A 19,158-nucleotide genomic window follows, 5' to 3' on the forward strand; every position below is an offset into this window, starting at 1 on the left:
TTGTTGGCTGGAGCTCATTCATTGGACAGACACATATGAAGCACCTACTGTGTAAAGCTGCTTTTGCAGGCACTTCACATGATTCATTGAACAGAGCAGACAGAAACCCCGGCCCTTCTTAGGGGCTTCCATCCTAGACAAGTGCCAGCGGCCCCAGTGGATGCCATGGGCAGGCAATGCACACAGCCATGGCACGTGCCATCCCTGCGGATTCAGATGCCTCCTCCCCTGCTGGGGTGGGGCAGCCAACCAGGGGCCAACTGAAAAAGTGCTGCACTCTGGGTCAAGGACAGGGCTGGCAGAGTGCCAGTCTCCACAAACTGTGGATCCACTAGAGGGTTCAGGCCTGGGGCATCCTCTGCAGGAGGATCCCACGAGAGTCCATTCCCCATCACAGGCCTCCACTGCTCACCGCTGTGCCTTGATTGGCCTGGACAAGCCCACCCACACCTCCATCATGCCCACTGTGAAGAGGGGCCGGAGACCCACCACTCCTGAGAACAGCATCCTTGCGAAGACCCAGCTGTGAGCGCACAGCAGGCACAGCCCCTCAGGCCCAAGTGAGGATTCAGCAGCAGATGGGATTCCACCCCCACACCCGTGGCCTCTCCAGGTGCCCACAGGCCCTGCGAAGGCTACTCCAAAGGTAGGGAAGTGGCAGAGGCCAGCCCAGCCCAGCCCTCCCCTCTGGGTACCCAGAGGAAGGCCCTGGCCACTGGCTCCAGAGCCCATCACCTGGAGGTGATGGAGGCCAACCCAGTCCTGCCTGGAAGCCCTGGTGAGCTTGCCCAGCGCTGTTCCAACCTCTTCCTGAGCCCACAGGGCAGAGCCAGGGGGTGGCCCAATGGCCTGAGACGAGGGGACCGGGCTGAGAGGAGACTCCAGAGAAGGCACATCAGACAGACTCCTATCAGCTCAGGCATCCTGGCCTAAGGAGGCAGGGCCCCCAAAAGAGCCAGGTCATGGCGCCATCTCCAACCTCCCAGCAGACCTGCTGCAGGTCAGAAGGGCCACATCCCTTCTTGGGTCCCTGACCTCATTGGTCCTCACCTGAAAACGGGCACCCAGGCAGTGGCCATGAACAGGCAGGCCACGAGCCTCGACAGGGATGGGCCCCAGGTCACAGGGAGGGCAGTTTATTTCTGGAAGGGCCCTGGAGCAGGAGGCTGCCTCTCGTCCACCCGTCCTTCTGTCCTCAACACAGGTGCTATGGGGCCACAGTGGCATCAACAGCCTCCCTCAGCTGCTGCAGCAGCTCTTTGGGCTGTGGTGAGAACGCACTGGTGTCCACTCTCTGGAAGTTGGGGTGCGCAACCAAGGAGGCCAGCACCTCTGTGATGCGCCCAGCATCAAAGGCTGCCTGTTCGAAGCCCAACCCAGCACTGTCCTCAGCGGCTGCCTCCCTCAGGACCAGGAGCCTCTTCTCAGCAATGACCTTGAGGAAGTGGTAAAAATCTTCAAAGTTGATGCCCGAGCAGGACCTCATGATGACCTGGGCAGACGGAAGAGGCCAGTGAGCTGACACCATGGACACAGTCCAAGCTGCAAAGCATCCGACATGCGCCCAGTCCCCAAGGACGAAGAGGGGACCAATAAGACAGAGGCACTGAGAAGCCGGACAGTGACCAAGGGAATCTGAGCCTGAAAGCCTGAAATGCAGCCTGAAAGCCTCCCCCAGGGCTCAGCCCAGGCTGTCCCACAGTCACAGCCAGCACCTACCCACAGCTCGGCCTGACAGCCACACCCGCCCTGAGCCTGCAGGCCTCCCAGGGACCTGGCACTGATAGCCTCCACACGCAGCTGCTCCACCTGGCAGTGGTGGTGCCAGTCGGGCATGGAGTCCCTCCACTCGCTGACCTCTTCCTGCACGGCACATAGCTCCTGCTGCAGGAAGCGCCACATGTTAGCCAGGTTGAAGCCATTGACCCAGTTGTGGTTGATGGAGATGGTGTCGTCCTGGAAGGGGCACAGTACAGGCAGGCCTGAGCCCATGGCAGGTGCCTCCCAACCAGCCCACATCTCCTGCACCAGGAACCCACTGTGGGGTCCAGCCCTCTGCAGCCAAGAAGGCCTTCCTATCTCCCAGCAGGGCTTGCTCAGCAGGGAAGTGGGTGGTGGGCTCGGACCACCTCAGCCAGTGAACCCAGAGCAAGTAGACCCAGGGACCGGCAAGGGGTGAAACAGAAGTTAGGCCTCAGTGACACCACCTTGTGAAGGGGTCAGCCTCACCCATGAGCCACCCCATTCCAGCCCCACTCTGGCTGGGAGAGTGGGTAGGTGGTGCTATCGTCTTCCTGCAGGAAAGCCCCTCACAGGGGGCAGGAGAGCAACACATTACCAGGTTGTGCACCTGGTGGTGCCACCCACTGGGCACAAACACCATCTCGCCCGCCTCCTGCGTGATCTCCAAGGGTGGGCCTGCAAGCTGGCTCCGCGGGTGCAGGTGCGTATCGCAGAGTGCCGGGGAGGTCACGTCATAGGGCAGGTTGCCGTGGCGGTCCCGCAGGGCCTCTTCCTGCCCTGGGGGGAAGAGGAGCCACTTCTTCCTCCCACAGACATTGACAGACCAGCTGAAGGAGCGGAAGATGTCAGCATGGAACGGGGACCTGCAGCAGCAAGAGCGCCTGGTTCGTGCCTGTAGGGGCTGGTATGGGCTTTGTTTGGCACCCCAGAGGCCTGGTCCAATTGAAGGAGGGGTGGCCCCTTGGTCTCGAGGAATGGCACCCACTGTGAAGCCTGTGCCAAGCAGACCCCTCCTGCCACCCTGAGCCTCCCGGGGTCCGCTCCGTCACCAGGTCCCTTTGGGTTCCACATCCGTGGCCTCACCAGCTGCCTGCAGGCCCTGCGTAGACAAAGCGGTAGTCATCCACATCCAGTGCATCCCAGAACTCATTCAGCCAGTCGGATGAGAAGTACACAGGCAAGGTGAAAACGTCCTCCACCGGGAAGTCCCTGTGAGGAGGGCGCAAGGGCACCACCGACAGCACGTGAGGCACGAGGACTAGGGCAGCACGAGTGGGGCAACTGAGATCACTTGGCTTCAGTGGAGCTTTCAGATGGTTGCAGCCCCCAAAGAGCCCCAGCACCTACTCTGAGCCAGCTGCTGGTGGGGGAGTGGGGTGGGGCAGTCTGACCACAATGGTTCTGCTTATGAAAAAGTACTAATCATGCCTATAATCCCAGTGCTTTGAGATGCTGAGGTGGATGCATCACTTGAGCTTAGGAGTTCAAGAACAGCCTGGGCAATATGGCGAAATGTAGTCTCTTAAAAAAAAAAAAAAATTAGCCGGGCGTGGAGGTGCATGCCTGTAATCCCGGCTACTAGGGAGGCTGAGGGGATCTATCTAAAAAAAAAAAAAAAAAAAAAAAGGAAAAAAAAAACATATTGATCTCCCAAAGAAGAACACTTGCAGCCATGCGGAAGACAATCCAGTTTCTTTTACACCGATTAAAATGCCTCACGGGGAAAAATAGCTCCTCTTTGTGCAGCTAGGGGCCACCTTCATCAGAAAGGCCTCTGGATTCCCGCAGCGATAGGGAAGGTAGCGCCTTGGTGCGTCCCAAGCCCCATTACCTGCACAGGTGCCAGTCTTTGAGGTAGAGACAGCCCCTGGGAGAGGAGTAGCCCCCCTCGATGTACTCTTTCCAGTAGGTGATGTAGTCTCTCAGAGGCATGTGCTCTTTGGGGTTCGAGTTGTATTCTTGGACCCCACAGTTTGCAACTGGTACAACCACGTCTCCTGAAATGAAAGTCAGGCACGGTCCATGCCATCTCCCTGGGCCCCGTCCTCACTCCAAACCGTCTGCAGAGAAACTCTCCGGGGTCACGCGTCTGGCCCCCCTCACCCTCCCTGGTGCCCCTCTCTAGGCAGAGGCCTCCTGGGCCTGGGTCCCGCCGGCCTGTCCTCCCCGCCCGGGGTCTGCGCCCGCCGCCCCACCGTAGGTCCGCAGCAGATGGTCGAAGTCGGGCCTCCCCGCGGGCGTCACCCAGCGCCGCCGGCTGCCCCAGCCCTGCGTGAAGGCGCTGGAGAACACGCAGGGCAGGTTGGGCAGGAGGAAGCCCCGCACAAAGTCGGCGTAGGAGAAGGCGCCCGGCTCCGAGACGAAGGCTACCCGGCCCGGAGCCTGGCCGATGCCGGGGACACCACCCCCCAGGCCTCGGAAGTGGCGGTCAGCGAGGGCGAGCGTCTCGCGGTCCATCCAGCTCGGCACGGGTCGAAGGACCCTTCTCCTCACTTCCGCCGGAGCGGAAACGGTGAGGACCAGCCTCGAAACCAGAAGACAGAGAGCGCCGCGTTTCCGCTGGACCAGCGCCTGGGGCTTCGGCCCTACACGCATGCGCGCGGCTCGCCGCGGTCTTCACTGCGCAGGCGCCGAGGCGTAGAGGCGCAGCAAACGCCTGTGGGTTACGTCTGGCTTTCCCCAGGTGAGCGACGGCGGTGGTCTGTTGGGGGCCCGACCCAAGCCGTAGCGTACGCCCTCGGCTCAGTCCGCGCGCTGTGGCTGACAGCCCGAGTCCTCCTTCCCACATCCCCGGGGGGTGGGGAGTATGCGGGCTGCGCTGGAAGAGGGGCGGAGACAGAGGCGGTTCTAGGGGTGGGAGTGCGGCGGTGCGGGGGCGCCCAAGGATGGTGGGACCCAGAGGGAGAGCTGGGGGGCCCTGGGATGGTGGGATCTAGCGGACATGGTAGGGTCCTGGAGGGGACGGTGGGGACCTGGAGAGAACGGTGGCACTTGGAGGGGATGGAGACAGTGGGGATCTGGAGGGGACGGTGGGACCTGGAGGGGATGGGAAGAGTGGGGACCTGGAGGGGATGGTGGGGTCTGGAGGGCATGGGGACAGTAGGGACCTGGAGGGGATGGTGGGATCTGGAGGGGATGGGGACAAATGGGGACCTGGTGAGGACGGTGGGGACCTGGAGAGGACGGTGGCACTTGGAGGAGATGGGGACACTGGGGACCTAGAGGGGATAGTGGGGATCTGGAGGGGACGGTAGCCCTTGGAGGGGATGGAGACAGTGGGGACCTGGAGGGATCAGTGGCACCTGAAGGGGACAGTGGGGTCTAGAGAGGATGGTGGGGACCTGGAGGAAAATGGTGGGGGGGGGGGCGCTGGAGGGGGCAGGGTAACCTAGATGGGAGAATGGGGCCCACAGGGGACCTGGAGGGCATGGCATGGGGCCCCAGGGGATGACGAGTGTCTGGAAAAGATGGTGGGGAATGAGGGAGGGTATGAAATGAAGATGTGGTGGGAGTGTGGGTAGGCATTTGGGGCTGTGTACACATGAGCGGGGCTGAAATGGGAGGACATTGGAGTAGTGACATGAGTAGTGTTTTGCCGAATTTACAACTGGAGTTACCCCAAAAGTGGCGGCAAGGGAGTGTCCCACACTGTCCTCAGGTGGGACCAGTTGGGATACCAAAGAAAGAAGTGCTAAATGCATGGTGAGCCCAGGGCAGTTTTTTTGGGGTGGGGGAGGTGGGGAGACGGTGTGCAGTGGCGCGATGACAGCTTACTGCAGCCTCCACCTCCTGGGCTTGACTAATTCTCCTGCTTCAGCCTCCCAAGTAGCTGGGACTACAGGCATGAGCCACTATGCCCAGCTTAGTTTTCTGGTTGTTTTGTTTTGGTTTGTTTTGTTTTGTTTTGTTTTTTGTAGAGACAGGGTCTCTGTTGCCCAAGCCAGTGTCGAACTTTTGAGCTCAGGCGATCCTCCTGCCTTGGCCTCCCTAAGTGCTGGGATTACAGGTGTGAGCCACTGTGCCAGGCCCTGCCTAGAACTTTTGTTAGGGTAACTTTCATATAGAGTGGGCTGCAGCAGTCCTCGAGATGGGCAGTAAGGGAAAAGGGATGTCCTGCCTAGGTATGTCTCTTGGAAGAGGGATGGGTTATGCAGTTTATAGGAAGGTTTCAGGAATTTGGCTCAGGGCCAAGGTCATTTTCTTTGTAGTGAACCTAGATACTTTCTTCCATGCCTGGAAATGTTCAAGGCCCTGGATTGGGTTGAAGCCTGGTGGGGAAAACCTGTGGTTGGGGCACAGAGGGGTCAGGGTACTCTGATTTTCGACCAGGACACAGAAGTGGGGGCCAAGGGGGACCCTATGTGATGTATGTCTTGGTGTGCTGGAGAAATCAGCTCAGACTTACCCACATGGATGCAGAAGGGAAGATAGCAAATTTATTGCCCACAAAGCCTGGCAGGCTGTGTGCGCATAGGCGCTCTGTGAGAGAGTGCAGAGTCTGGGCAGCATTTCCCAGGCATCTTGACAGGGAGACAGAAGGAGGAGCAGTTAGAACCGCTCATCTCTCGCAGAGAAATGAGAGGCAGCTTGTGCTGGTTTGCACACAGTGAGAGGCCTTTGAGTTAGGTTTGGAGGTCTGATGACAGTCTATGGGCCATCAGACCGTGACTGTGTCTTGTAAAATGTGGACACTGGGGTGTCTCATTCCAGACCAAACAGAGGCATCCTAAGGGGGAGAGGGGCACCTGCCTTCCCCTTATGAAGCAATGGAAATGTTTTATTTACCCTTATGAGCGGGGAAACGGGAGGTTCTAGGAGTGCTGGGGCTCTGGGCCTTGCTGGAAGACTCTTTCCAAGGGGTGTGAGGTTTACCCAGGAGAACAGGGAGGAGCAGAAGAGGGAGGACTAAGGTCTGAGGAGTTGGAGGGAGGACTAGGAGGAAAGTGAGTTTTGGGAGTCTGAGTCCAGGTAAAGGTGGGATATGGGGGCAGGAGCAGGAGGTGGAGAGTTGTTTTGGGGATTGTGTGATTCAATGTGTGCTACGGTCCCTTCCTGGTCAGCCCCATTGTGACTTGTGTGGTAACGGTATGCAATCGTTTGTTGGGTTTTTTTTACACTAGAGAATCAGAATGTCTGGAGAAGCTACAGTGCGGAGAAAGAATCACCTCCAGTTCCATCCAGAGATGACCGGGTTTTTTTGCTTTGTTTGTTTTTTGAGACGGCATCTTACTCTGTTGCCCAGGCCGGAGTGCAGTGGCACGATCTTGGCTCACTGCAACCTCCGCCTCCCAGGTTGAAGTGATTCTCCTGCCTCAGCCTCCTGAGTAGCGCCTCCCAGGTTCAAGTGATTCTCCTACCTCAGGCTCCTGAGTAGCGGGGATTACAGGCGCATACCACCATGCCCGGCTAATTTTTGTATTTTTAGTAGAGACAGGTTTCACCATGTTGGTCAGGCTGGTCTCAAACTCCTGACCTCGTGATCTGCCCGACTTGGCCTCCCAAAGTGCTGGGATTACAGGCGTGAGCCACCACGCCTGACTGAGATGACCGGTTTTTATTTCCTGGTGCAGAGCCAGTTTTTCCACGTTCCTTCACATTCATTCATTCCTTCATTCTCGCTCTCTGCTCTTCTGTCCCCCTAGTCCTTGCCTATACGTTCACGCACAGGTGCGCACACACACACACATACACAGAGTCTCTTTCTCCATCGTGTATAATATACATATGTAAACTTTTGCTGCTTTTAGCCTTTTGTTTTTTACTTGACAGTATGCTGTAGCATCTTGCCACATATTGACCTCAATATTGACAATTAAACTGACCTTAATCGACCTTGGTCCCTAGTCCGCAGGGTGCCCCCTGGGGTCAGTGTCACTGCTGTATACACAGGAGGCCTGGAGTGTTATCAGCTCTCATGGGACTGGAACACAGGCTTGTGTCACCCAGAGCCCCCTAGGTCAGCCCTGGGATCGCTTGGGAATGGCAAGAAATCCACATTCTTGGGCCCCACACAGTACTCCATTAGGATGTTTTTATTGTTTTTGTTTTAAGACAGGGTCTTCCATTGTCACTCAGGCTGGAGTGCAGTAGTACAATCTTGGCTCACTGCAACTTCTGCCTTCTGGGCCGAAGTGATCCTCCCACCTCAGCCTCCCAGAGTGCTGAGATTACAGGTGTGAGCCACTGTGCCTGGCCAGGATGGGTTTTAAGTCAGCACTTTGGAGAAAATGCAGTACGCTTTGTGCTGAATGTGTGCTCCTCTGTCACTGTGTTGAATGCAAACAGCCCCAGTGAGCGTATCTGCACCTTATGGCTAGAGTTGGGAACCTCTGAGGGAGTGGAAAGAGGGTCTGGGGAGCAGGGGAGGGGACCCTGGAAAGATTGGCCGCACCCTATCGCCCCTGTGGGCACACACAGCCACCACTGTTCTCACTGAGCTTCATGGTCGCAAGTTAGTGGAAGGTGTGCAAGATGTTTGTTCTGTGACTGTGGAAATTAACTAAAAATAAGTTGTTTACTGGGTACTGAGCCTCACTCAGGGGATCCTTGAGTGATGGAAATGCTGAAAGAGACCCATTGTACAGATTGTCCTGCGTGCTGAGCCATCCCTGTGCTGCAGACTTCCTCCCCGAGAGCGTCACTTGTGTGAGTTGGCTGCAGACACCCTTGGGCCCCTGGCCATGACCTCCCTCAAGGATTCAGCTGTGTGTTCTCAGGGTCAGCCCAGGTCCCCAGGCCCATACCTGCACTGGAGGAGGCAGGTTGCAGATTGCAGCAGGCAGGGACACTGTGAGGGCTCCAGGACTTAGACTAATTGCAGAACTGTGTGGTACAGGAGGGCATTGGCACAGCCCTGTTTCCATGTGGTGTGGTTGTGGTCGACTCAGCACAAATTCACTGGGTGCCTATGGTGTACAGCGGGCCTTGCAGCCCTCCCATGACAGTTGCCTTCTCTAGTGTGACAGACATGACAGCACCAGCTCTCTTGAGTTGTGCTTGGGCCGTGGTTGGTGACAGTGCCTTAGGAAGGTGAGGAAGCCCTCTGAACAGAGACCTGAGGAGTGGAGCCACCAGTGAGACTTCCTGGCATGGAAAGGCTGCTGGGAGCAGAGGGCAGAGGAAGGCCAGGGCGGGGAGGCCGCACATCCCGTAGAGCCCATGAGGCTGCGGTGAGGAACTTGGATCCCATTCCAAGTACACAGGGAAGGGCTTTGGGCAGAGAAGTGACATATTCTAATTCTGTTCAATGACTGTCTCATTGACTGCTGGAGGGGGAGTGGGTGATGGGGACAGGATGAGGTCAGGAGGTTGCCTGAGAGGTTGTCCAGGTGTGGAGGGAGGGAAGACTGCCTTGGATGGTAGAACTGTGGAAAGTAACTAAAAGTAGGTTGTTTCCTGGATATTGAGTATCACTCGGGGTCACACATATGATGGAAAGACTGAAAGAGACCCATTGTACAGATTGCAGTGTGTGATGAGTGAGTCCCTGTGACTACGACTCCTTCCCCAAGTGTGTTGCTTGTGCTGGTTGGCCCAGACAATACCTGTGCCAGGTCAGTGGTGTGGTCTTGGGGTAGAAGGCGGGGACACAGCTGCCAGGACATGCTCATGGCATGTTTGTGAGGGGGAGGAAGAGAGGAGTCAGAAGTCCTGGGCCCGTGGTGCCTTTACTGAAAGAGGAACCGACTCTGGTGCTGCTACACTGGGGTGCCCATTAGGGGTGGGAGGAGATGCCCAGCAGGTGATAGGGGAGGAGCTGAAGGAGGGGCTGTGAAGTTGGGGTACCCATTAGGGGTGGGGGCAAATGCCCAGTGGGTGATAGGGAACGGACTATGAAGTTGGGGTGCCTGTTAGGGTCAGGGACAGATGCCCAGCGGGTGATAGGGGAGGGCCTGTGAAGTTGGATTGCCCGTTAGGGGTTGGGGCAGATCAGCAGGTGATCAGAGGTCCAAGTTTGAAGCGTGAAGGAGTCTGGCTGGAGTGGGTGTTTGGAAGGTAGCGGCTTGTGGGTGATGTTGAGTTTCTGGCCTGTTGTCTCACCTGGAAAAAGAGGGTGTGCCCTGTGCAGTCAGGTACATGAGGAGGCTATGGCCAAGGAGAGTGGATGCAGGCACTCATGGAGATAGGGTTGGAGACCTGGAGAGAGTAGTGGCCAGGGAGCCAGGGTTCAGTGACTCTCAGCAAGGCCCCTCGGCTCAGGGACCAGGTCCAGCTACCACGTTTTTGTAAGTGAGGTCCCGTGGGGCAGCACACCCTGTGTCGGTGTCTTGTGTGTGGCCACTTTCATTCCACCCCAGCAGAGCTGTGTAGTTGTGACAGAGACCATGCATGGTCCTTCACAGAGAATGCAGTGCCTGGCATGGGAGGGGTGGAGAGGTCTTGGGGCTGAGAGAGAGAGGGTGGGATCAGGGCCCCAGGAGGAGGGTCTGGCCTTGGAGGTGAACAGGGACCATGTTCTCCCATGGCCTCTGTGTGGGGCCAGGGGTGTCGTCGGGTAGGAGAATGCCTGGCCAGCGTGGGGATCGTGTCCAAGATTGGGCTGCTTCTGATGTTCCATGGGGTGTCCTCGATTCTGTCGTTGCACTGCATCTCTGTTGGCTAAGGTTTTCTGGGAATGAAGCCCTGGAAACCTGCAATTGGAAAAGCGAGGCTACAAGTTTCTCTTCTGGCTTCTTCCTGGGTTGTTGTCAAACTTGAATACTTTCCTTATATTTATTGTTTAAAATGTGATAATGAGAAGAGCCTTGGTTGTTCGTGTCCTAGTTGTTTGGTCTGTTTTCCCTTCTTTCTTTTTTTTCTTTTTTTAAAGAGACGGAATTTCACTCCATTGCCCAGGCTGGAGTGCAGTGGTACAATCACGACTCACCGCAGCCTGGACCTCCCAGGCTCAAGTGATCCTCCTACCTCAGCCTCCTGAGTAGCTGGGACCACAGGTGCACACCAGCATGCCCAGCTTTCTTTTTGAATTTGAAACATTTTAGAGCTGGTGACCTTAGGTCTTCTGGTCTTATTTTAACAGTGGGTAAACAGGTCCAGAAGGTAAGGTGATGTTTCCAGAGCTGTAAACTGTGCTGCAATACCAGTAACAGGATTTCTCCGGGAAGTTTGTGCATAATTTCCCTCCACACTCCTGGAATACCTCCCAACCATGCCTGCTTAGCAATGGTTAGCACACGTTCACTGTCCATGCCGTGTCTAGCTCTCTGTATGGAGGTGGTGGTGGTAAGGTGTGGTCCCTCCCCTCAAAGGCCAGGTATGGCTGAGGTCTGGGCAGCCTCTTCAGCCAGGAGCACAGGCACAGCAACTCCAGGGCTGAGCAGGGAGGGCCACGGCCCCTCCTGTGGGTACTGGCTTGCCTGACTTTGGGGACCATGACTGAGTTGGTATGGTTTTTCCTCCTCCTAATTCTGAGAAGCAGACATCTTTGTGTACCCATAGTCCAGAACCTGCTGGGTGGCCCTGCAGCTGCTGTGGCAGAACAGCATCATAGGTCCTGTGTGTGGCCTGCCGGGCCCTCGCCATGGCCCTGATGGGGAACAGGTGGCCCTGGAGGGGGCGGGTCCTGTGTATGGCCCACTGGGCCCTTGCTGTGACCCGGGGGGTGCTGGGGGTGTAGCTAGGTTGGCCATGGTACTGAAGGTCTTGGCGCCCTCTTCTGTGTCTCCTGAGGGGTCATGTAGGGTGCTCAGGTGAGTGTTCCCCTGTTGCAGAGGAAGGTGCAGTGAGATACCTGCTGCCTAGGGCTCCCTCTGGCCTCCACCTGGTGGTGACAGATGGTATCGCCTAGGAAGGGCAGCGCTGGCCCACCCGTGGATCTGCTTGGCCTTGGTATGTGCCAGGCACTGGTGTGCCAGGCCCTTGGTGTGTGCTGTAAGCCCATCTGTCAGGCCCTCCCCAGAGGAAGAGGCCAGTCTTAAATCTCCCAGAGCCTTCCTGGGCAGGGAGAGTGCGAGGTGCTTTGTGTGTGTTGATGTTGGGATTGCCTGCAGTCTGGCTGAGACAAGTTCTCACAAGGTCTCCCGTGGGCTCCAGCCTCCCTGAGCCCCGGCTCTCCTCTGTGACTGGGTGCTGTGGTCACTGCTAGCCTTGGCCCGTTGCTACCCCTGCATTGCGTGTTCCTCAAGACTGCAGAAGCCTCCCCTTCCCGGCAGTCCCAGGCCTTGCAGCCTCTTCCAGAAGGTTCTCTGGCACCTGCTCCCTTCACTGCTCAGTGGCAGTCAGAGGCCGTGTCATCATTGCTGGCCTTTAAATGTCTCTATCTGTCTGCTCCCCTGGACCTCCCTTGGTGCCTGGACTGTGTCCTGTGCCTCCTTAAGAGCTGCTTTCTTGGAGTTGGGAGACATGGTCAGCCAAGGTGCCCTGGGTTCCTCGAGCTTTCATCGTGATAAGCTGCCTACAGGGTCCCTCAGACCCTGACATTTTTGTTATTTCTAAGTCTCGTATCTTATTTTGTGTTGATGATAGAATTCTGTTACTTAATATAGCAGCTTCCTTTTCGGCTTCTCCTAATTTCAGGTATAGTCAACCCTCAGTACCTGTGGTTTGCTCCCAGGACCTCCTGCAGATGCCCAAGTCCCTGGTGTGAAGTGGCGTGGTATCACGTGTCCCCTCTGCACATCCTACCGTCAGCCTTACGTCATCTCTGTCACTTACAAGCCTGCCATGGTGGCATGCTGTGGGGGTAGTTGGTGCTGTGTTGCTTAGGGAATAAAGACAGGAAAAACAGTCCGTGCATGTTCAGTGCAGGGACAGCTCTTTTTTTGAGTATTTTTTGACCTGTGGGTTGCTGAATACACAGATGTGGAGCCCAAGGATGTGGCGGGCTGGCTGTGCTGGTGATTAGTGATTAGTTCACACGACCGATGAGAGCTGGTGATCTGGACTGATGTACAGAGTGGACACCAACAGCTGATTGGCATGTATGCGTGTCTGGGAAATTCAGTCCTGACCTTTCTACAGAGATATAATAGGAGTACTGGGAGGTATTTGTGGAACACTTGAGCCACATCAGCGTAAAAGTTAGATTCATTGTGCTGTGAAGGAGTTGGGTCATTTCACTTTAATGTGACACCTTACTTTTGTATATATTGAGCACATTTCCAGTGAAGTTTCTTCTTCCTCTCTTCCCCTTCTCCCTCTCTCCGCCTCCTCTCCTTCCTCCTCATCCTTCTGTGTGTGAGTTTTTGTGGTTAGGTGTTGTCTGTGGCCAGTTCTGTTCATATACTAAAAACAGAGAGACCAATGGCAGATCCTGGGTGTGGCGACGCCCTGGCAGTCATGAAACGGGTGGATTCAAGACAATGGCAGGCTCTAGGCACTCTTGCCTGCCAGGCCAAGCCAGTGCTTGTGGGTGCTCCTGGGTGCTCACAGGGATAGTCCTGCCTCAGGGAATGGCTATGCTGTGCCGAGCACCTGAGAGTGCCCTGCCTGACCTCATGAGGCTGTGGGGCCACACAACTGTCAGCCCTGCTCAGGGATAGGGGCAGGAGGGAGGGGTTCACTCACTTGCCTGAGCCCGCAGACTCGGGTCGAGCTGGTTGCCCTGACTCTGCACCTATGTTGCCGGTGAGAGAAAGCGTGCCAGGATCTGTGTGGCCTGTGTGGCTGTGCTCTTCTCCCTGGGCTTTTGCGTGAGGCAGTGGTTTGAAATGCTCTTGGAATTGTAGCACCCAGCTGAAATTAGTTCTGGTACCCCCGTCATGCATGCGTTTATTAATTTTAATGTGATTTTCTGTTGTTTATTATAAACATCCAATAAGCCTTTTATTGAACCATTATGTACAGAAATACCAACGAATCAAAACAGAGCCTGCAAAATCACAAGTGCACCCGGGGCACGGGGTGGACAGAAGCAGCCCTATAGAGGCCCCTGCAGGGCCTTCCCCTCTCCCCAGGTGCAGCCATCTTCCTGACCTCCTAATGTTGAACTTTTCATATGCTTACTTCCCAAATGAAATAAAATTTGTACAAAGTCTTGATGTTCCCGAATAGAAACATCTTAGGGTGTTGTGAGCTGAGAGTGGGTGTGTGGCATTTGCTGCCTAAATATTTAGTGGCATCAGAGAGCAGTCTGGTGGGAAGGACCCACACCCTGGAGCAGAATGGCCTTGCAGATGTCATATGCATCACCCAGGGGGTGCAGTGGGTCTGAGATGGCTTCCACCTTCCTGTAGGGGGCCCCAGCCTTCGTGGTCTCTGCCATCTTGGCACAGTGGGCTTCCTGTCTGCCTGGATCCCAGGTGGATGCTACACACGTGGTGGATCTGCATCCCAGCTGGAGAGCCCTGGGTTCAGGAAATCCCTCATGCTGTAATGGGCATGTCCGCAAGGCAAGCCTGCTTACCTCTGCCCCCCAGAGGAGATGGCATCCTTAGTACCCAACTCACATCTTCTCTCTGGCCAAGAGGGAGAAACCAGTCGCAGCCCCAGGCTGCTTGCCATGCAGGCATTCTGGAAAACAGTCTGGGCCGAAGCTGCCGTGGACACACAGGGATGTAAGGAGAGCTGCATCCCATCCACATCCACCCAGTCTCTTCCTGTCTAGGCTTCCAGCAGGATTTCTCATTGATTAGCCTGGTTGGGACCGAATCTGTCTGGTCACAGGGCATTCAGTCAAGGCCACCCCCTCAGCCATGTCCCAGGGGCCCAGCTGCACAGACATCCTAAAGTCCCAAACATCCATCCCATTCACTCAGTGACAGGTTGTTGCCAAGGAGGGTAATGAATGAAATGGGGCCCTTCCCCCTCACAACTTCCAGCCAGATGAGCAGGTGGCACTCTCCATGTGCTGAGTGCCATGCTCTGGAGGGAGGGCGGATGTGGGAGAAGCTGGGTGGTGGCTCTGCCTGTGGCCACATGGGCAAGCTGTGGACTGGGGAGACTAGCGAGGCAGCCACCACAGTCCAGCCACACCTCCTTCCCTGCAGTGGTTGTGCACCCTGTGGTCTGCGTGTGACAATATATTGTGTGTTCTCAGATGGCTGCGTACTCATATATCATATAATTAGGGTCCCATTTGATGCAGTCTCTTCAAATGCAGGTGTGGCTTTTCAGTGTGTCTTATCTAGCCTTGTGTTGGGGACATGGTGTCTAGTGCAGCAGTTGCATGAAAGACCTGGCTCTCGAGAGTGTAAACTGCATGAGCTGCAGGAACCAGGGACCGGATCAGGGTAGGTGGTGCCCAGCAGGGCATTTGGCACACAATGGGACTCATGAACATGCTGCCAGAAAGCGGAGGACCCCACAGCCTCTAGCTGTGCCATGGAAAGCCCACACTTTTTGATGTCTGGGGGAATTACACTGGCTGGCTGTCCTGTTTGTATAAGTAAAGTCATGTTACAGCGAAATTCTGTGAGAGAAGTGGGAGAAATGCCACTCTACCCTTGGACCCCTCTCTGCTGTCAGAACCTTGGCTAGGCATCCCCGGCCTGGCTCTGACCCTGGCAGAGTCCTGCACTAGTGCCTGGATCTCGCACAAGGCCCTCATATTAACTTGCACAAGGCCCTTAACCTTACGTTATCTGTACGATGAGAGAGTTGGGCTACATGTTCCATGAGGGTTCGTTCAAATCTATCATCCAAGACTTTCCAAACTGTACTGATAAATGTAGACGTGAAAACATGATAGGACACCTTCATTGCTTGCAGCTATGTAAAACTACATACATACAGTAAGTTAGTACATGTACGTGTTACTACTCAGTTCTGTAGAACGCTGTAAGGTTAGCTGGGGTTATGAGAAGGGAAAACACTTGTCTGCAGGATTGTTTTCTCTATGCAATGAAGTTGATGAATGGAAGTTTCCGAAGGGGAATGTGCATCTAAAGGGAACATCACGGCCAAAAGACAGTGCTCTTTGGAATGGTCTGAGAGTACATCCTGGGACTGAGGTCTAAGGCCCAGGGCCCTGGCAAAGTCTCCAGTGATGTCCTCCTCAAGTCTCGTCCAGCAGTGGACACTGATCCAAGCAGGGTGGCTTTGCTGGGTGCAGGGGCACAGAGTGTGGTGAGGGAGATGACAGTATGAACCCTCTGCCTAGGGGATGGGCATGAGTCTGGGACTCAGGGGTCCTGGTTCCAAACCAGCCCTCCTGCTCTGGCTGCTCCTCCTTCACCTGCTGAGAGGGTACAAGGGCTTTGTCCTGCAGCCACAGGTGGATAGAGAGTCAGCCGTGTGCTGCAGCCTGTGTGAGCCCAGAGCTGCAGGGGAGGCGGCATCCTTTCGTGGTTGCTTGTGTCTCCAGTCCACGGGTGATGGCACAGCGTTACTGTCTCTTCTCCTTCAGAGGCAGAAGAGGCCTGACCTTGGTGCAGACAGACCCAGGAACAGATGAGCAGGGACATCTGCATCCACGCCTGGCCGTGCACCTACTACCTGGAGCCCGAGAGGCGATGGGTTGCTGGACAACTGTCCTTAACGTTGCTGTCACTCAGGTTCATGACTGACAGCACTGGAGAGATTCTGGTCAGCTTCCCCCTCTCCAGCATAGTTGAGATCAAGAAGGAGGCTTCTCATTTTATCTTCAGCTCCATCACCATCCTGGAGAAGGGCCATGCCAAACACTGGTTCAGCTCCCTGCAGCCAAGTCGAAATGTGGTCTTCAGCATCATTGAGCATTTCTGGAGGGAGCTGCTGCTGTCTCAGCCTGGAGCTGTGGCAGACGTGTCTGGCCCCAGGACCCGGGGCAAGGAGCTGACGGGACTCATGGCCGGATCCCAGAAACGCCTGGAGGACACAGCGAGGGTCCTGCACCACCAGGGCCAGCAGCTGGACAGCGTCATGAGAGGCCTGGACAAGATGGAGTCAGACCTGGAGGTGGCGGACAGGTGGGCTTGCTGTGTACACTTTGCAGGGCACACACAGAGTAAGATGCACATGTGTGGGGGCTCATTGTGCCAGGCACCGTTCCAGGCCACTGCACCATATTTGCCCACATCCAGCATTCTGAGATCATGGCTGTTCACCTGCTGTACATGCTTAGTGGGTACACACAGTAAGATCCAGCACTCGGAGACGGAGGCTGTGAATACACTGTGCGCTCTGCTGGAAACACACAGTGAGATCCGAGTGAGTGCTGGCTCACTGGGTTCCTGGCACCACTGCTCTCCACTGCACCATGCTGAGTCCACACCCAGCAAGCAGAGACTGTGCTGTGACCTCCTATTTCTGGCTTCTGTGTGGTGATGGGGATAGGCCCTGGCCTCTGAGGTCACAGAGGGTAGAGTGAGGTCTATCTTGATGATGGCCTCTGTTAGTGAGGTGTCCCCTGTCAGTGTCTGTGGCTCGTATGTGGTAACGGGGATGGGCCCTGGCGTCTGAGATCACAGAGGGTGGATTGAGGTCTGTCTTGGTGACAGTCTCTGTGAGTGAGGTGTCTCCTGTCAGCATCTGCCATTTGTTCATGAGCTATGTTCTCCTGTTATGTTTCTTAGTATGAAAATCCTCGTGTATGTCCAGAAAATTTCTTCAGTTTGTTTAAGAATGCTTTTCTTTTTCCAAGTCCCATTTTTGCTTTCTGAGTCCTGCTGTCTTCTGTTTGGGTACTCATTTCTTATTTGGCTTTCTTTTAGTGTTGCTATTCTAGTGTATGTTTCTGGTTTTTATCTTCCTACCATTTCTCATTTGTACTTGTAATTTCTTAGAACTCTTTTGTGTTCCTCCAGTTTCCTGGAAAAACCTTTGGGTCTTACATCATGGCCTGGGCATCTTCTCTGGATATTATTAATAGTCTTGTTTTGCTTATGGTTTCTTGGTTTTCAAGGTGCTTGTTTACTGCCTGTTTTTTTTTTGTCGCAGTCATTTTTCCTGAGATGGTGTGTGTGGGGCTGAGGTATCAGCCCCGGCCCCTTTACTGGGACCCTCAGTTCCTCATCCTGGGGTCTCCTGTCTGGAGCATGAGTCTTGGAGGGCTGCTTTCTGGCTCAGGTAGAAGGTTCACTCCCTCTGCCCTCGGGTTCCATCCAGTCCCTCTTCTGGGACTGGGGGGTGCCCACTTGGGTGGGTCCATCTGGGAGCTGAGGGTTTCCCAGTGCAGTGCCACATGGACTTCTGCCTGCGTGTTCCTGGTTCTTCCTGCCCCTGCTGGGAGGGTGCTGGTACTCCCTCCTCGTCACCCCATAGGGCTCTGGCATCCTAATTGCGTCATCTCTCAGCATCCCACTGCTGGCATACTGTCCGCCTTCCTGGATTTGCCAGTCTGCCCCCTTTTCAGTGTCAGGCTGCCACTGTTTGTCTGTTTCCTTTGTCTTTGGAGAAGTGTGTGTTGAGTTTGCCGTCCTCTATTGCTCTCTGCCCCTTTTTTAAGGACATGTCTTTGAGAGCACATGTGTGTGCGCACGCGCGTGTGTGTGGCTGTGTATTGTCTGTGTATGTGTGTCTGTGTGTGTCTGTGTGTTGTCTGTGTGTTTGTGTCTGCATGTGTATTTGTGTGTGTCATCTGTGTGTGTGTGTTTCAGTACACATAGTTCAGGTTTTTAAATGCTTTCAATTATTTTTATTATTTCTTGAAAAGTCGTTTTGAAGCGTGTTGTTTCTCGTTTTGTGATTATTTGGAGGAAAGTGAGAACTTCCTCCCAGCACCCACAGCTGCAGTGGGCAGAACCTCTGTGTCCCTGGAACCCCACCTCAGCATTGGCCACTGTCCCTCAGCCCTAAGGTAGGGTCGTATTGGTGCATCAGTATGGCATGCGGGTTAGTTGGACTGAGGTCACATCTTCTATTTGACTAAGAGGAGATCCTTTCAGCCAAAGATTTGCTGGCACAAGACTGGAGCCGGAAGATGACAGAGCCCCCGACAATCCCAGCTCCTCTGTGTAACTGGCAGGTATGTGTTCTACCCTGGCCAGAGTCTGCAGGGGGCCAGCAGCTGGAGCCGCAGGGACAGTCATAGGCCCAAGGCCATGACTCTGTTGCTCGGATCAGTTCTTGTTCTTTTAAGGCCTTCAGCAGGTTGCATGGGGCCTGCCCACATTACAGGCCCAGCTGCTTTCCTGGGAGTCTGCCAATTTCTATTTAATCTCATGGACACATACACCATCACAGACACGTGCAGAGTAGTGCTTGACGACTGGGCCTCGTGGCCCTGCTATATGGGCACTAATGTGACCTCCTGGTAAGGTCCCAGCCTCCTGGTGAGGTCCCTGCCCTGGTGAGCTGGGACCAGCCCTCTGCCCTCCAGCCCGTGGGATTCTGGAGCCCTCCTCATGGTGCCTCCACCCTGGCTCCTCCCTCCCCTGACTCACTGCTGAGGGGTGTCCCAGGGCTGGACCCTGAGAGTGTCTGCAGGGGGAGGTCCGGGGATATTCGCAGAAGACTGAGCCCTAGCCATAGGTGAGGGTGCTGTGGTCCTGGAGCGGAGGCTGTGGGTGCACAGTGTGGCTTTCCTTGCTTCCTGGGGTGTCGTCCTCCTCCCAGTCA

The 19,158-nt window shown here is 55.4% G+C and overlaps 2 protein-coding genes across 9 annotated transcripts in view; one reads left to right on the forward strand and one right to left on the reverse strand.

The window, feature by feature from the left end:
- Positions 1–4,426, reverse strand: JMJD4 (jumonji domain containing 4). Of its 4 annotated transcripts, none has more exons than XM_017880077.1 (6): positions 3,939–4,426; positions 3,575–3,740; positions 2,827–2,952; positions 2,339–2,606; positions 1,858–1,956; positions 1–1,492 (listed from the first exon to the last, which is right to left on the reverse strand). In XM_017880077.1, the coding sequence occupies exons 1-6, from the start codon at positions 4,336–4,338 to the stop codon at positions 1,208–1,210; spliced, it is 1,344 nt and encodes a 447-aa protein (XP_017735566.1). In that variant the 5' UTR covers positions 4,339–4,426; the 3' UTR covers positions 1–1,207. The 4 variants fall into 4 exon arrangements, with proteins under 4 accessions (XP_017735566.1, XP_017735565.1, XP_017735567.1 ...); XM_017880076.1 differs by having other exon boundaries at positions 1,810–1,956; XM_017880078.1 differs by having other exon boundaries at positions 4–1,492; positions 1,810–1,884.
- The window catches only part of SNAP47 (synaptosome associated protein 47), a 24,979-nt gene continuing 10,157 nt past the window's right edge, over positions 4,337–19,158 (forward strand). Inside the window, exons 1-2 of one of the 5 annotated variants that reach the window (XM_017880080.1) lie at positions 4,337–4,426; positions 16,028–16,568. In XM_017880080.1, the coding sequence (XP_017735569.1) occupies positions 16,072–16,568 (497 nt within the window). In that variant the 5' untranslated portion in view covers positions 4,337–4,426; positions 16,028–16,071. Of the gene's footprint in view, positions 4,427–5,130; positions 5,446–14,821; positions 14,913–16,027; positions 16,569–19,158 lie in introns of those variants that run through there. The other 4 variants (XM_017880085.1, XM_017880086.1, XM_017880081.1 and 1 more) reach the window with 4 other exon arrangements.

This window comes from Rhinopithecus bieti, unplaced genomic scaffold (assembly GCF_001698545.2).
Source record: "Rhinopithecus bieti isolate Rb0 unplaced genomic scaffold, ASM169854v2 scaffold_11941, whole genome shotgun sequence".
NCBI classification, from domain to species: domain Eukaryota; kingdom Metazoa; phylum Chordata; class Mammalia; order Primates; family Cercopithecidae; genus Rhinopithecus; species Rhinopithecus bieti.

Excerpts from the sequence above, each read along its gene's own strand:
- JMJD4 (XM_017880076.1), bottom strand. The coding sequence starts at position 4,338 with ATGCGTGTAGGGCCGAAGCCCCAGGCGCTGGTCCAGCGGAAACGCGGC. Across the intron at positions 2,607-2,826 it reads GCAGGGCCTGCAGGCAGCTG|GTCCCCGTTCCATGCTGACA; the intron begins GTGAGGCCACGG and ends TTGCTGCTGCAG. Across the intron at positions 1,493-1,809 it reads ACTGGCACCACCACTGCCAG|GTCATCATGAGGTCCTGCTC; the intron begins GTGGAGCAGCTG and ends CCGTCTGCCCAG.